This window comes from Equus caballus, chromosome 1 (assembly GCF_041296265.1).
Source record: "Equus caballus isolate H_3958 breed thoroughbred chromosome 1, TB-T2T, whole genome shotgun sequence".
In the NCBI taxonomy this organism is placed as follows: domain Eukaryota; kingdom Metazoa; phylum Chordata; class Mammalia; order Perissodactyla; family Equidae; genus Equus; species Equus caballus.
The window spans coordinates 93145985-93160227 of NC_091684.1; the positions used below are offsets into that span (position 1 = coordinate 93145985).

The window sequence follows — 14243 nt, forward strand, 5'->3', positions numbered from 1 at the left end:
TGACAGAACCACATCTGCAAACTTGTTTCACTTTTTCCAAGGTAGCCTTCTCTTTATCAGAAAATAGCCTTCGGAGGAAAATTTCCTCAGTGAAGAGAACCCATTCTATTCAAATAAACATTTCTGCGAGATTGCCTCGAGTCGGTCCTCAGCCCTCTCCGCCCGAGGTGAGCTGGAAGGCAGCTGTGTCTGAGTGAGGGTGAGGGTGGAGTCGCCACCCTCTGTGCCAGGCCCGACCTCGAGGGGCTGCGCTGGGCAGCCGCTTGCGGGGCAGGCCTCAGCAGGTGCAGCGTTTCTGGGGGCTCAGGGTCTGCTCACTGCCCGGTCCTGCCCTTGAGAAGGGGTGGGTGGGGGTGCTGGAGCAGAACAGCCCTTAGGAACAGGGTGGATGCACCCCAGCGGCAGGGCCAAAGGAGGACAGGGAGGCAGGGTGGGGAGGAGAAAAGAAGTGGAGCAGATCTGACATCTGGGATGGGCTTAGAAGGGACCGGGTCATGCAAGCAGCACCTTCCTGAAGTGGGAGCACTGGGGAGCCCTTCGGGGGGGTTGCTCAGGATCCCCACTTCCTTTGAGACTTTAGGGATCTCAAATGGCTAAGTATGTGTTGGGGCGTGTGTATGTGTGTGTGTGGGGCACGAGTGTGTGTGTGTAAGTGATTGATGTTCTTGGGGAGGGGGAGGGAAGCTCTTCTGGGTTTCTTTGGGGCGGGGGTGAGTGAGCTGTAGTTCTCAGGAAATGCCTTCTGTGGCAAAGTCCTCTAGGTCGTTGGTGGAGATGATGCCCAGGCTTGGAGCATTTCCTCCCTCCTCCCCTGGGCTCTGGGGAGGCCCGCTGGGGCGCTGGCCTGCAGAGTGCTGGGTGGGGTCGCCTGGAGGCCCAGGGGTCTGCTGCAGGCCAGCCTCGTGGGCGCTCTGGGGCCTGGCACTGGCTGGCTCCGTGGCGCGAGGGCCCTGCCTGAGGAAGGTGGGGGTGGAGAGCTGGGAGGAGCAGCGCAGTGGCATCAAGGCTGTCACGGGCAGGGGCTGGAAGCCGGGGTAGAGCACGTAGGGAGCAGCAGGCGTGTCCGGCAGGGGCTGCTCAGGGGAACCCCTCTCTGAGGTGGGGATGGAGACCCTGACGTATTTGCCTGTCTCTGGGTCATAGAAGGTCTTGATTTTCACCTGGAGTGGCAGATCGAAGACAAAATACTCTCCAGATTGAGGGTCTTGGAGAACCTTCTGGGTGGCAGGGTAAGGGGGCAGGGGCGTGAGGGACTGGGGCCCCCCTGGCCGCCTCCTGACTGGTTCTGAGAAGGCAGACACTGAGTGGCGGTGCATGGGGGGTGGCAGGGCTCGGACCGCTGGGAACCTGGCTCGGGGCCTCTCTCCGGGTGACGGCGGCCTGCGCTCCGCATCCTCTGGGAAGGGCTTCTCCTCCCGGGCTTCACCATGTTTTTCCTGAAGCTGGTCGGTCTTTCTCCTCTTGCTTGCCAGCTTCTTTGCCCGCCGCAGGGCCTTCTCTGTTTTGGGCGGGACGGCAGGTGGCTTGCCGGCCGCCCTCTCCAGCTGAGCAGGAGGCTCCGGTTTCTCTGGAAGGCCCGCCGAGCCGGGGGCCACGTCCAGCAGCGAGCCTCGTGGAGACAGTGTCCTGAGGTCTTCGGCGGACGGCTCAAGTTGGGGGTCGGAGCCGGCCTCCCACGTGAGGGCATGTGTCAGGTCCTCCCTCCGGGTGACCCTGGCATGGCCGGGGCTGGCCCAGGGGATGGCTCGGGGAGGGTCCCCTGGCAGCAGGCCTAGGTCGCTGGGGGCCTGGGGAGCATCGTCCCAAATGCTGTTGTTGGCAGGGGAGCACACACTGCTCTCCTCCAGGGAACTGGTATTGGGGGAAGTAGCCATCTCACCGGGGACCATTCTTCTCCCCAGGGGCCCTGCTCTGGGTGTAGACAAAAAGTGACTTTTGAAATCTTGCGCCTGCTCTTCCCAACAGGTCTCGAGCTGCTGAGGAGGTGGCTGGTCTTCTAAGTCGCCTTCAGGCAAAGCAATTGTGGGGATACACCTTGGAGCATCCAGCTTCCTCTGCTCTGGGGAACTGCTCTTGCCATCACTCGCCATGACCTTCCATGCGGCATCTGCGGGTGGCTTCAGCCCTTCACTCTCTCCCATGAGTGGAGGAGATGAGACATGTTCCTTTGGGGCTGGCTGGGAGGTCTCCATCCTGGCCGTGCTGGGCGCCCACCCGTGGTCCTCCACACCCTCATGGGCCATGTGCTTCAAGTATGTGCCCCGTGTGCTAGCGGGTGTCGGGGTGCTGGGTGTGTCCTGGCTCTCAGAGGCACACGCACCAGCATCCTCGCCCCAGCCTGGCCTTGGCAATTCCTCCCCTCTGTGGCCACTGCCCAGCGGGTCCTCTGAGGACAGGGCCCTCAGGAGAGGCAGCATGATGGGTTTTATCACGGGGGTGGCCCTGAGGGTGTTGTCCTTAATTGCAAACAGTATGTGCTTGTTTGAAGTGGAAGATGGTGAGGGGGTAAGGTCTTTGGCTTGTGAAAAGGCTGTGTCCCTACTTCCTCCTATCCGAGTGCCTCTGAAATTTGCTCCCTCTCTCGACGCCTTCCGGGGTCTACCTCCAGACAAACGGTCCCCTTCTCCTTGCAACGATTCCCCCCTCCCGTGCTCCTCTGCGCACGCAGGCCCATTGCTTAAGGCGCAGTACTGTAGCTCATCTTTCCCCATCACTTTCTCCTTCTCGTCCTTCTGACCGGCACCTGCACTCGCCTCATTCCTCCTGTCTTCCCACTGGCCCTCGCTGAACCACGTCTTCTGCGGATCCTCAAAGGAGGCAAAGGACTGATCTGAAGAGCTGGTGCTGACTTTGGCCTTGCTTTTGAGGGCTGGCATGAAATCTGACTGGCTGTCACTGTAAAACACATCTTCCTCCTCAGGAGAGAGGGGCCCCGGGGAGAATTTCGGGTTGAAGCTTGGGTTCGGAAGTCCTGCCTCTCTCTCAGGTTCTGTCTCTTGGGAGATGGATCTCAAGAACCCATTCTCCAGGCTGGGGGTCCTCGGTTTCTCCTCTGCCCTCCCCACCTCAGGCTCTCTGCTGCAAAGCTTCAGTGACAGGTGCTTCCTGGGGCACCTGGACACCACTTCCCTGGAGTCTGGACACCAGCTGGACCTGGCTGCACCCGCCTCCAATTCCCCGTCGGTGTCATGCTTCTCATAGCTGTTCCTGTCGGCAGCCTCCCCATTGACACAGAAGGGGGCGTTGGCGGTAGCTGGAGGTGAACTAGGAGTCAGATAGCTGTCTGCAGCGGCTGTGCTGGGGTCGGCTGTAGGGTCCTTCTGGGTACCGCTGTGCGATCCAGAAGGGGCATCGGTTGGTCTCTCCCTGGAAAGCTCATTTGGAGGACTGTCCTCAAGCCCATTGGGAAGGATGACACCATTGCTCACGGCTTCTTGCTTGCCTCTGGTCTTCTCATCCATGCCTTTCAAGAGAGGGGAGGGACTGTAGGTGCTCTTAACGTGCCTCCGCACATCTTTGAGGTTGAACAGGAGGCTGGGGGCTCTGGACTTGTAGCTGTCCCGAGACTGACTGTCACTGGGCTCCTTCTCCTGGTAGCCATTTAGCTGGCCTGGGGGTGAGGAGGTTGTCTCCCCCGGCTGGCCGTCAGATGAATCCAGGACATTCTTGGTGGGGATGACGGGGGTCAGAAGCTTACTGATGTTAAAAGGAGGATTGTAATGCTCATTGGGGTCCACGGGCATGTCAAGAGCATTGTTTTCTGGAAATTGCCCCTGGGGATTGTGCTTCGTATACAAGGCTGGGCCTCGTCGGCTGGCCTGCTTCTTCTCTTCTGAAGCATCCTGCAGACTTTCTTTCCCTCCTCTGCCAGTCTTTGGTTTCCTCCAGGGGGGCTGTGTTGGCTTCAGCTGAGGGTCAGGCTGGGAGCTGGGAGCTTTTCCCTCTACAGCGAATACCTGGGCTCCTGGATCCCTAGATCCCCAGGATGCAGATGTGGAGACGGCCCCTGCTCCCAGCCTGTTCTCTTCCTGACCACAGCTGGCCCGGACCGGGCAGGGAGAGACTTTGCGCTCAGGGGCCTGGGGCTCTCTTACCAAGGGCGTGTCCTCGTAACGCTGGGGAGCTTTGCTTTCCGGGACGGCGTTGGTGGCATCCTTTCTCTCGGGCAGCCTCGGTTGGTGGGCATTCCACGACTCAAAAGCACTGTTTTCACTGTGCAGAAAGGTCCCCTTGCGAGGCCACTCCTTGCCTATTCCAGGCTCACCCTTGGCTGACTTGTGGGGCGCAGAGGGGAACTTCGACTCGAAGGAGCTGGCTGCATTTTCGGGCGTGGGGAGGAAGCTGCTGGAGCCATGACAAGCCATCTCGGGATTCTCCGGGGTCTCCTGCTCTCCGGGCTTCCTGCTGGGCTGGTGGCTCCCCTGATGGCTGCTGGAGACCTCGGCCGGCACCCTCCTGACGGTCAGAAAGGCAGAATCGAAGCAGAAGTTGACACCACTTTCCGGAAGAGGGGCAAACTTGGGGGCATTTTTGAGAGCCGGAGGTGGCCTGCTGTCACAGCGCTGGCTCTCGGTCCTGTCGAAGGATTTAATTAGCGATGACACTTTAGAAATAGGCTTGTTGCTGCTCCTCAGGCCCGACACCGGCACCTCCAGTCTCCTCTGGGCTGGCGTCAGTGGGGGGCTGCCTTTGGGGTACCTTTCCTCCCCTTGGACATACTTGGGCTGCTGGTGGAACGTGGCCGCCCAGCCTGTGTGCTCGGTGCCTTGTGACGGTAACTGGCTCCAGAGGCCGCTCTTCCTGTGTGTGTGGTGAAAATTCCCAAACACCTGCCGGGTGGTATCCGGGGAGAGGCCCAGGTCGGCGTCGTTGAAGGACGTGTCCTCTGAGATGCACAGGCTCCGGAACGCCCGGTCTGTGAGGCTGCTCACCTCCCTGTCTGCATCGTCCAGCACACTGCCGATGCTCGAGGAGTCGCTGAACCCGTCCGTGCACTTCTTATTCCCCTGCATCGTCTCTGGGCTAGGAAGACTGTCTCCAGTGAGCCAGTGGGCGCCTCTGGGTGATGATTCTCAAAGGGTTAGGTGCTGCGCTCTTCCCACAAAATGAGAGCTTCCCGTTGATCAGGTGCAACTGCAAAGTAGGATTTCCTTTTTTCTCTGCAAAAGAAAGAAGTGCAGAGTGTGAACGGGACATCCAGCCTAGCGTCTCCATACAAGAACTACGTGCTCGTCCAGATGGGTAATGGAGCCCGGGATGGTTACTTTTATGTGTCAGCTTGGCTGGGCCCTGGTGCCCAGTTTTTGGTTAAATGCTGGTCTAGACGTTGCTATGAAGGTATTTTTTTGGATGTAATTGACGTTTAAATTAATAGACTTTGAGGAAAGCAGATTACCCTCCATAGTGTGGGTGGGCCGAATCCAAAAGACAGATCCCCAGGGGAAGAGGGGAATTGCCTCCGGTCTTCGGACTGGAGCTGCAACATCCACTCTTCCCCGGTCCTCCAGCCTGCCCTGCAGAGAAAGTTCAGCTGTGTCATTTTTGCAGAGACCTGCCCTGACCTTCCATGGGGTGTCCCCTCCTCTCTCTCTCTCACAGGGCCCGGTTTATTTTCTTTGTGGTACTGAGCACCATTTAAATGAAATTTACGTCTTTGTTGCCTATCCCCTCATTAGACTGTAAGGGCCAGGAGCTCAGGAGACACTAGGCTGTCTGTTTGCTGGTTGTCCTTGTCCTAGAGCCACCCCAAGAGGGCACAGTCCCCAAGACCCTGCATGGCCTGCAGTCCTTCACTCTCTGACTCGCCCGTGGGTGTGGCCAATGGGAGGTGCTGGTAGGAGCCTGGAGGGAGGGGCCGCCAGCATCCCTGGCCTTCCTCCCGCATCCCTGCTCCTGGTGGTGGATCCGGATCTGGCAATGCTGCAGTCCTCCTGCAGTACGGCCCCTCCCCTGGGCCCTGACTCGCTGAGCCCAGCAACACTGCTCCCCTGGGCCTGGGGCTGTGGGGAGGATGCCTCACACACTTCCTGATTAACTCCACATCCTGGGGTCTCCCTGATTCTGCCTACAGCTCTCTTATAGCTCCTTCATTATGTTCTCTTTTTCTTCTTTCTTTTTGAAAATCGTGATGAAATATACATGACATAAAATTAACCAACTTAACCATTTAAATGTGCAGTCCAGCAGTGTTAAGTACATTCATATTGTGGTGCAACCATCAACACCATCCATCTCCAGAACTTTTTCGTCATCCCAAACTGAATCTCTGTACCCATTAAACACTAACCCTCCATTTCCTCCCCTCCCACCAGCCCTTGGCAACCACCATTCTACTTTCTGTCCCTATGAATTTGCCTACTTTAGGTACCGCATATGAGTGGAATCATACAGTATTTGTCTTTTTATGACTGGCTTATTCACTTAGCATGATGTCCTCAAGGGTCATCCATTTTGTAACATGTGTCACAATTTCCTCCTTTTTTAAGGCTGAATAATATTCCATTGTATGTATGTACACCATTTTATTTATTCATTCATCTCTTGATAGACACTTGGCTTGCTTCCATGGCTTGGCTACTGTGCATAATGCTGCTACGAACACGGGTGTACAAATATCTGTTCAAGATCCTGCGTTCAATTCTTTTGGGCACACACCCAGAGGTGGAATTGCTGGATCATACAGCAGTTGTATTTTTAAGTTTTTGAGGAACTGCCATCCTGTTTTCCACCGTGGCTGCACCATTTTACACTCCCATCAACCGTGCACAAGTGTTCCGCTTTCTCCACATCCTTGCCAGCACTTGTGATTTCCTGGTTTTTGTTGGTTGGTTTGTTTTTGATGGGAGCCATCCTAATGGGTATGAGGTCATACATCGCATTCCTTTCTGGATCCCGTCTGAGGATGCTGCTTCCTGCTGGGACCCTGACCACCACCACTGGGATACACATGTCCAATGTCTAGAACAAGCCTGGCCTGGAGCAGTGGGTAAATAAATAAGTATGTTAAGAGTTAGATAAAATAGCAAGTATAGACCCTAAACCGGGCCCAAGAGGAGGGACTCCAGGAGGACGCTGGGAGTCCTCAGCTGACAGATGAAACCTGGCCCCGTTCACATCAGCAGCAGGAGCTGGCGAGGCTGCAATCTTCCCTTCCTGCCTGGCTGGCCACAGGAAGAACACTGTCAGGACTTTTAGGGGATGGAAGATGGAGGTGCTCCTGTCAGGGAGGTAGGGCCGCGCGTCAGGAGTTCCCGGTCCTACCTGGGCATCCCGTGCGGGACGGCGCATGCGCGAGGCCTCCCACGCCGGCCCGATGGTGCCGCACTAGCGGTGGTGGTGTTTGTCTTCCTGTCCTGGAGGCCAGACTCCTTGAGGTTTTTGTTTCCCCTCTCTTGACCACAGCACTCCGGTGAATTTCCAGTGCTGATTCATTGGCAGTCTAACTTGCTTTTATGAATGAAAGACCTGAGCTGGGTCTGCTGGAGGCGGGAAACGACCCTGAGTTGCAGCAAATGACTGACAGACTTGCTCTGAGGTTTACATCCTCGGTTTCCGTGTCTTCAGCCCTGCCTTGAAAAGCAGGTTGCTTGCTCCCCAGAAAGCACAGAACGTGCCTTTTAGATGGCCGCGGGAAAGGGGAGCGGCAGCCTCAGACCCTGCTGGCTGGCCAGCCTCGCTCCTTGACCCACTTCCTCTCTACAGGCTGTGGAAGCAAAATGCTCATGTTCTTGGACTCCCATGCAACTCGCGGGGCCACGCGACACGGTTCTGGTCACACAGATAGAAGCATTCGGGTGTCTGGGAAAAGTTCTCCCCTTTCTGCTGTCTCCACTCCGTTGGTTCCCTTTCTTCCTGTTTTGAATGCAGATGCAATGCCTGAAATGGAGTGTATTTGTTTGCTGGGGCTTCCGTGACAAAGTGACCACAAACTGATGGCTTCAGTAAGAGAAATTTACTATCTCGCAGTTCTGGAGGCTGGAAGTCCCAAATCGAGGTGTCAGCAGGAGGGCTGTGAGGGCGGCATCTGCTCCAGGCCTCTCTCCTTGGCTTGTCGATGGCTGTCTTCTCTCTGTGCCTTTTGCCTCTGCGTGTGTCTCTGTGTCCAGATTTCCCCTTCTGAGAAGGACACCAGCCCTATCAGATTAGAGCCCACCCTAATGACCTCATATTAAGTAATTACACCTACGAGGCCCTATTTCCAAATAAGATCTGAGGTCCTGGGGGGTTAGGACTTCAGCATGTGAATTTTGGGGGCATACAATGCAACTCGTGACACGGAGGCGTTCACCTTGCAACCCTGAGGGACAGGCAATGATGACTAAAGGCCAATTTGCTGAGGGTGGCATCCCCCTCTAAGTAAAAACACTTGAGACTTTTGGGGAATTTCCTCTCCCATGGTGTTCAGTCTTGGCGAGGCTGTAAGTCAAGGTGCCTGCCGAGACCTCCCTGGGCGCAGACATGAGACCCAGGCCAGCCCCGCTGGACCATTTCTCCTGGAGCGACGCAAGGATGGAAATGTGTTCAGACATCTTTGCAGAGGCGGAGCTCCCTGTGCGTCCTTTCCCAGCCTAGAACTTCAGCCTCATCTTGAGTCTACAGGGCTCCAATTTCTTGTTAATACTTATCCATTTCTGCTTCGTTTGTCCAATTTCTGTTTCCGTCATGTGTGGCCACAGAACCCTAAGTGATCTTGGGTGTCTGTCCTAATTCCTAACAGTGATGATATTTACTGATATTTAGAGTATTCAGAAAAGAACCACATTCCTTCTCCCTCAGGAAAAAGAGAGACTTCCCTTTTGCTAGCTTCGTTCAGGTAACTTCTTCAGCTCTGCTTTGATTTTCCTCGGTTCAGAGGGGACTGTCATAAATCTGGCCTCATCTTCCCACTCCTATCCCTGGTCCCGCCCTGCCCAGTGGAACCCTCAGCATCGTAGCTGACAGCCTGAGGTGTTTCCAGACGCCAGCTCTTGAGCTGGTTCCATACCTGTTACAGCAGTGGGGGCTGCGGGTGCCTGTCTTGCTGGGCTTTAGAATCTGTAGTTTTAAAACTTCTTCTCATGCTTATGTTTGTGGTCATCACTACCCATCTAGAAAGAAGAAGAAAAATAATTTCAGTGGAACCCAAAAGGCCAAGCATGTGTTCAGTGCAAAAGATGTCTTGAAACGTCAGTGAAACAACTGGCTTTCAAACTGTTTTTAGTCCACACTTAACAAAATTCCAAACATAGGCCTTTTTGGTGAAAACCAATATAGAGTCAATTTTTATCCCTTCCAACATTCGTTAATTTGTCTCTGGTCCAAGAAATCCTTAGGAACCTGTTTTAAGCCTTTGGGGTTTCGAATAGGATTGGCCCAGTTGCGAATTATTTTTTGCTATTAAATCTGACCATAGGTCCTTTTCCCGTATGAATTAATATCTCGGGTTTTGCAGTAAAGAGAACTGCAAAGAGAACGGGAGTGGCCGAACTTGAATCTCCTCAGCAAGCAGTAGCTCACCGTTCGATTTATTGTTGGCAGGAGGCTGGAGTATGTATTTTGACAGCTAAAAGAGCAAAAAAGCTGCCCAGGAGAATTTTAAGAGTGCTTCAGAATGAAGTGTAAACTAATTAAAATAAATCCACTCTGCAAATTTTAAATGCAGACCCTTGGGGCTTCCACGAGACCTTCCTCATCTCACAGCTCCTGGATTAATTTAGTTCATGGTAGTTTATTAATAATATTAATAATCCTAATAACTCAGATTTGTGGAGCACATTTCTTTGGAGACGCATGGAGTTGTTTTGTGTCTACTGCCATATGGTTGGCCCCGTCCTGTCCCTGATTCCCAGGCTCTCCTTCGAGTCCCCACGGCACGCTGGGTTTCCCTTTTCTTTAGATTATATATCATAATTATATATCATATGTTTTAGGCGCTGCTGATTGCTTCTTTCTCTCCTCAACTAGAAAGAAAATGCCTTGAACCCAGGAAGACAGCCTTATTTGCTTTTGTGTACTGTGCACACCAACCTGGAAGCCGAATGAACGTTTGTGGCAATGCTCTGAATTGGGTATCTTTATCCCGAATTTTTCTGGAGGGCAAACCGAGGCACAGAAAAGAAGGAGTAAGAAAGAAGGAGAAATGCTATTGAGGAGGACGCCTGCCCTGGGTCTTGAGGCCATCTGAAAAATTCACATGGACCATTTGTGCCTGCAGCTCCACCGATGTTCATCTTAGGGATGAGGATGAAATCAACCCGTGTGGCACGTGGAGGAGCCACAGGTGCAGAAGCACATGGCGGCCTTGATTTGGGAACATTTAGGGGACCTCTCCCTCCATGCTTGGGTGCATGGCTCAGTGGCACGGGCGCTGAATTGCACTGTTCCGAGGCCAGCCCAACACTGGCTTGCTCGCTGCTTTGGACCCGTTGAAGGAGGCAGCCTGCATCGGTGAGCAGTCTGGCTCACGGAGCACGTCTCAGGTAAAAGGGCGTGATTTATCCTCAGGTGGCGTGAGTGAGGAGAGACTGCATTTTGCTGAGCCATGTTGTAAATAAGGTCTTGGCATCTGCTCGAATGAATTAGTTGTTAGTGCTGTCCTGTCGATCGCAACTCCCAGCAGCTCCGTGTCCCGCAGAGCGGAACCCTGCCCCGTCTTTCTGCGCCATCCTCTCCCCTTCTGGTGCTGTATCAGACAGTGCCCTGCTGCTCTTCAGAGAGTTTCCATGGCCACTTTGTGCGGAGGTGGGTGGCCAGGTCCTTCTTCCTAGTCTGTCCTAGTCTGGGAGCTCCGCTGAAATACACCATGGGTGACACTGGTGTATTTGAAATACCGGTGGCATAGCTTTCAGCATCACAGCAACATGCAACCGCCACCGTATGACAACCGAGAGATCTGAACCCATGAACCCTGGGCTGTTGAAGCAGAGCACACAAACTTAACCACTGTGCCACCAGGCCAGCCCCTTCTCAGGGCTGTTTTAAGTTCTCCGTTACATGCTTCCATAGCCTGCCATGCACATCTCCTCTGCAGTGCTTACCATAATTGTAATTAAGTATTTAATGGGGTGGTTTTATTTAATGTTTGTCTATCCTCTAGCCTGGGTGCTTTGCTGTCGGGGCCGTGTCTGCCTGGCTCTCCAGGCCGTCCTCCTCATGGAGTATAGAGCACAGCTCCAGAAATATCTGTCAAACAGATGAGTGAATTCCTCCACCTCTGTCGTGGTATTATTCACACTATTGACCAGCCTGGCAGGACTTATTTTATTGAAAGTCAGTTATCACAAATTTCAATGAGTGAATTTGCATCCAAGTGGATTTAATTTACTTTTTGATTCCAAGCCCGAAAATATATGAGATCTGCGTGTGGTAAGAGGTGGAAGCAGGTGGAGGAGATTATCGTTAGGGACGGCTAACAGGCTGGCGTGGTGAAGGCGTTCGTCTGCACTGCGGCATCTACCGGTCACGTCAGGCTTGATTTTTTAGGTGGATATCGGCTCACGTTTTCATCAGGGAGACATGAGAAGTGCCTTCGTGACTTTGCCATTTCACCGTTTGTCTCTCTAATTGCACTCAGAGCTCCAAGTTGGGATATGGCTTTGAATCCCTCTGGAGGGCCAGTGTCCAGCAGATATTTCTTGAGTACGTTAACCGGAGTGTTGTTCACAGCCGCGTTTCCAATGGTCATTAACTGATACGTTATCTAAGTTCTGGGTGTCAGAGATGAAATATTGGCCTCTCCCTGTGTTGCACGGGCAACGCTTGAGAACTCAACAGCACCCCGTTATCTGGTCTTCCCACACTCCATCACCAGGCGCTGGGTGCTGGTCAAGCTTGTATCAGGTCAAGCAGCTTCTGCAAAGCCCCAGACTGTACGAGGGCGAGCAGGGTCCCTGGGCTTGAATTACTGGACTGAACTTCCCAGTTCAGCCATCGGGGAGGGCGTGAAGGGTCTGCCTGTGGGCTGGATGCTGGGAGAATTACCCTGAAGGATGCCTTATTGCCGGGGTCATCTTTTTGAATCAGAGTGTATCAAACACACCAAATCTAAGCGTGCATCCATGAATCAACTTTTTCTTGCAACGAACAGTGAAACATCCTTTGCCCAGTCGTCACCAAACCCCAGCTCCACAATGTTTTCTCACGTGAGGCTTTTCCCCATGTTGCGCTGCGCCATGCTGTCAAACCATCGTGGACTGGAATATGCTGCTTTGTGCAGATACAGTTCTCTCTCTCTCTCCTGGTCCCTTACAGATGTCTCGGCGGGACCCTCAAGGTGCTCTTGGTGGGAAAGCTGGAGCTCTCCCCAGCTCCCCCATCCCTCCAGGCTTGTGGTGCGCGAGGTGAAGGAGCTGCAGGTCCAGGGGTGTCCCCGCTTGGCTCCTTGGAGTGGTGGCTCCTCTGTTTGGAATGTCTCTCTCTGTCCCCTGGCCACCAACTGCTGACCACTTCCTCCTGTTCTCCTGTTCCTTGTAGAAGTTTTAAAAGATCACTTGCACTGCTTTATTCCACTTTATCTGCTGTGAATCTGTGTTTCCAGCAAACTCCTGGGAGCCAGGTCCCTGGCCTGCTTCGTCTTTGACTGACAGGATGCCTGGTGCCTGGTGGTCGCTCGTCGATGTCTTCAGCTGCTGTTGCTGAGTGCACGTCTTGGGCCACAAGGAGGTGATGACAGAGGTGGGCTGCGTGCGCAGCGTGCAAATGGAGAGCTGAAAGCCCTGTCTCCCCACGTTCTCCTTGTCTCCCAGGGCCTCCTGGCTGCCGGCCAGTCCAGGCCTGAGAGGCCACACAGCTCAGCCTCTGCTGGCCTGCCCCAGGCTCTGCGGACGGGAAGTGGCCGGGTCCGTGTCACCCTCTACAGGCCCGGCTCCAGATCTCCACACACAGCCACTCATCTGGGCCCCAAAGCTGAGGAAGTGTGACGGGCTCACAGGCCCAGAGCCTTGACTGGGGACCCCGGGGGATCCCCAGCTCCTGCACCGAATCGTCCATGTGACTGTGCACAATCATGGGCTTGGGACTCAGGCCTGTGTGGTCCTGGGGTTAGGATATAGAAAGGGAAGGAGCAGTGGGTCGTCTGGCATGGCTAGGTTGCCAGATTGAGCAAAGTAAAAATAGAGGACGCAGTGAAATTTGGATTTCAAATAACAGTGAACACTTTTTTTTTTTTTTTTTTTTGCTGATGAAGATTTGCCCTGAGCTAACATCCGTGCCAGTCTTTCTCTATTTTTTAGTATGTGGCTGCCAGCACAGCATGGCCACCAGCAGAGCAGTGTAGGTCTGAGCCCGGAAACTGAACCTGCGATGCTGAAGCAGAGTTCACCGAACTTAACCACTAGGCAGCCAGGGCGGGCCCTAACACATTTTTAGTATAGGTATGTCCCCAGAAATATTTGGGATATACTTTGTACTAGTCAGAGTTCTCTATAAAATTAATCATCACGTACTTATACTAAAAATAGGTATTCATTGTTTGTCTGAAATTTGGATTTCACTGGGCATCCTGTATTTTTTCTGACAACCTGAGGTCCTCACCAACTTTTAGGATCCAAAGTGGATCACAAGGAGAGGAAGCCAATCCAGTGAGTCAATCCTGGGATGACTCATGTCTGCCTGTCACCCTGCCATTCAAGACGCATTTTGGCACCCATTATCTTGTTTGATTCTCATGATCCCAGTGAGGTGGGGTGAACGGGCCTTATTATTACCATTTTCCAGGTGGAGAAATAAAGGCACAGAGAGGTGCAGAATATTGCTCAGTGTAACACAGCATGTAAAGAAGAGAATGGGGGCTGGGATTCAGCTTGAGTTCACCACTTGACCATGCTGTGCTTTCTCTGGGATGGAACCCTGACCCTCTGCTCTGTGGACTCAGGGGCAAATGGGTGTGTCCTTGGCTTGTGGCCTGGAGTTCAAGGGAGAATGGAAGACAGGTGGAGAAAAGAAGGGTTTTCATTTCTGTTCACGTCTCAAGAATCTTCTTGGCTTAGTTTTTTGAGACAACTGCAGAGTGGAACTGATGGTTCAGCCATGAGTACGGGGTCCCTCCTTTTTGGGGAGGTGGACTACGGGGCATGGGGTTCAGGTGGCTGGTCCTTGCACAGCTGGGAGGGACGCTCTGCAGGCCCAGGGCACCCTCCCGAGCTGCAGAGGCCACCGTTTCATTCTCCTCTCGTTCCGGCCGTCTTTGCACAGGAAGCCGTTGGGGTTTGCTCTGCTGCTGGCTTGACCACTTGCCTGTAGTGTGGTTTGGAGCCCCGGCTCTCTGG

The 14243-nt window shown here is 53.8% G+C and overlaps 1 protein-coding gene across 12 annotated transcripts in view; it reads right to left on the reverse strand.

Annotated features, from left to right (window-relative positions):
* C1H10orf71 (chromosome 1 C10orf71 homolog) overlaps positions 1–14243 on the reverse strand; it is a 27474-nt gene continuing 13231 nt past the window's right edge. For 7 of the 12 annotated variants that reach the window (XM_023648154.2, XM_023648149.2, XM_023648124.2 and 4 more), the window contains 2 exons: positions 8984–9086; positions 1–5159 (listed from right to left, as the gene is read on the reverse strand). In XM_023648154.2, the coding sequence (XP_023503922.2) occupies positions 729–5012 (4284 nt within the window). In that variant the 5' untranslated portion in view covers positions 5013–5159; positions 8984–9086 and the 3' untranslated portion in view covers positions 1–728. Of the gene's footprint in view, positions 5160–5395; positions 5514–8983; positions 9087–14243 lie in introns of all 12 variants that reach the window. The other 5 variants (XM_070264879.1, XM_070264875.1, XM_023648142.2 and 2 more) reach the window with 1 other exon arrangement.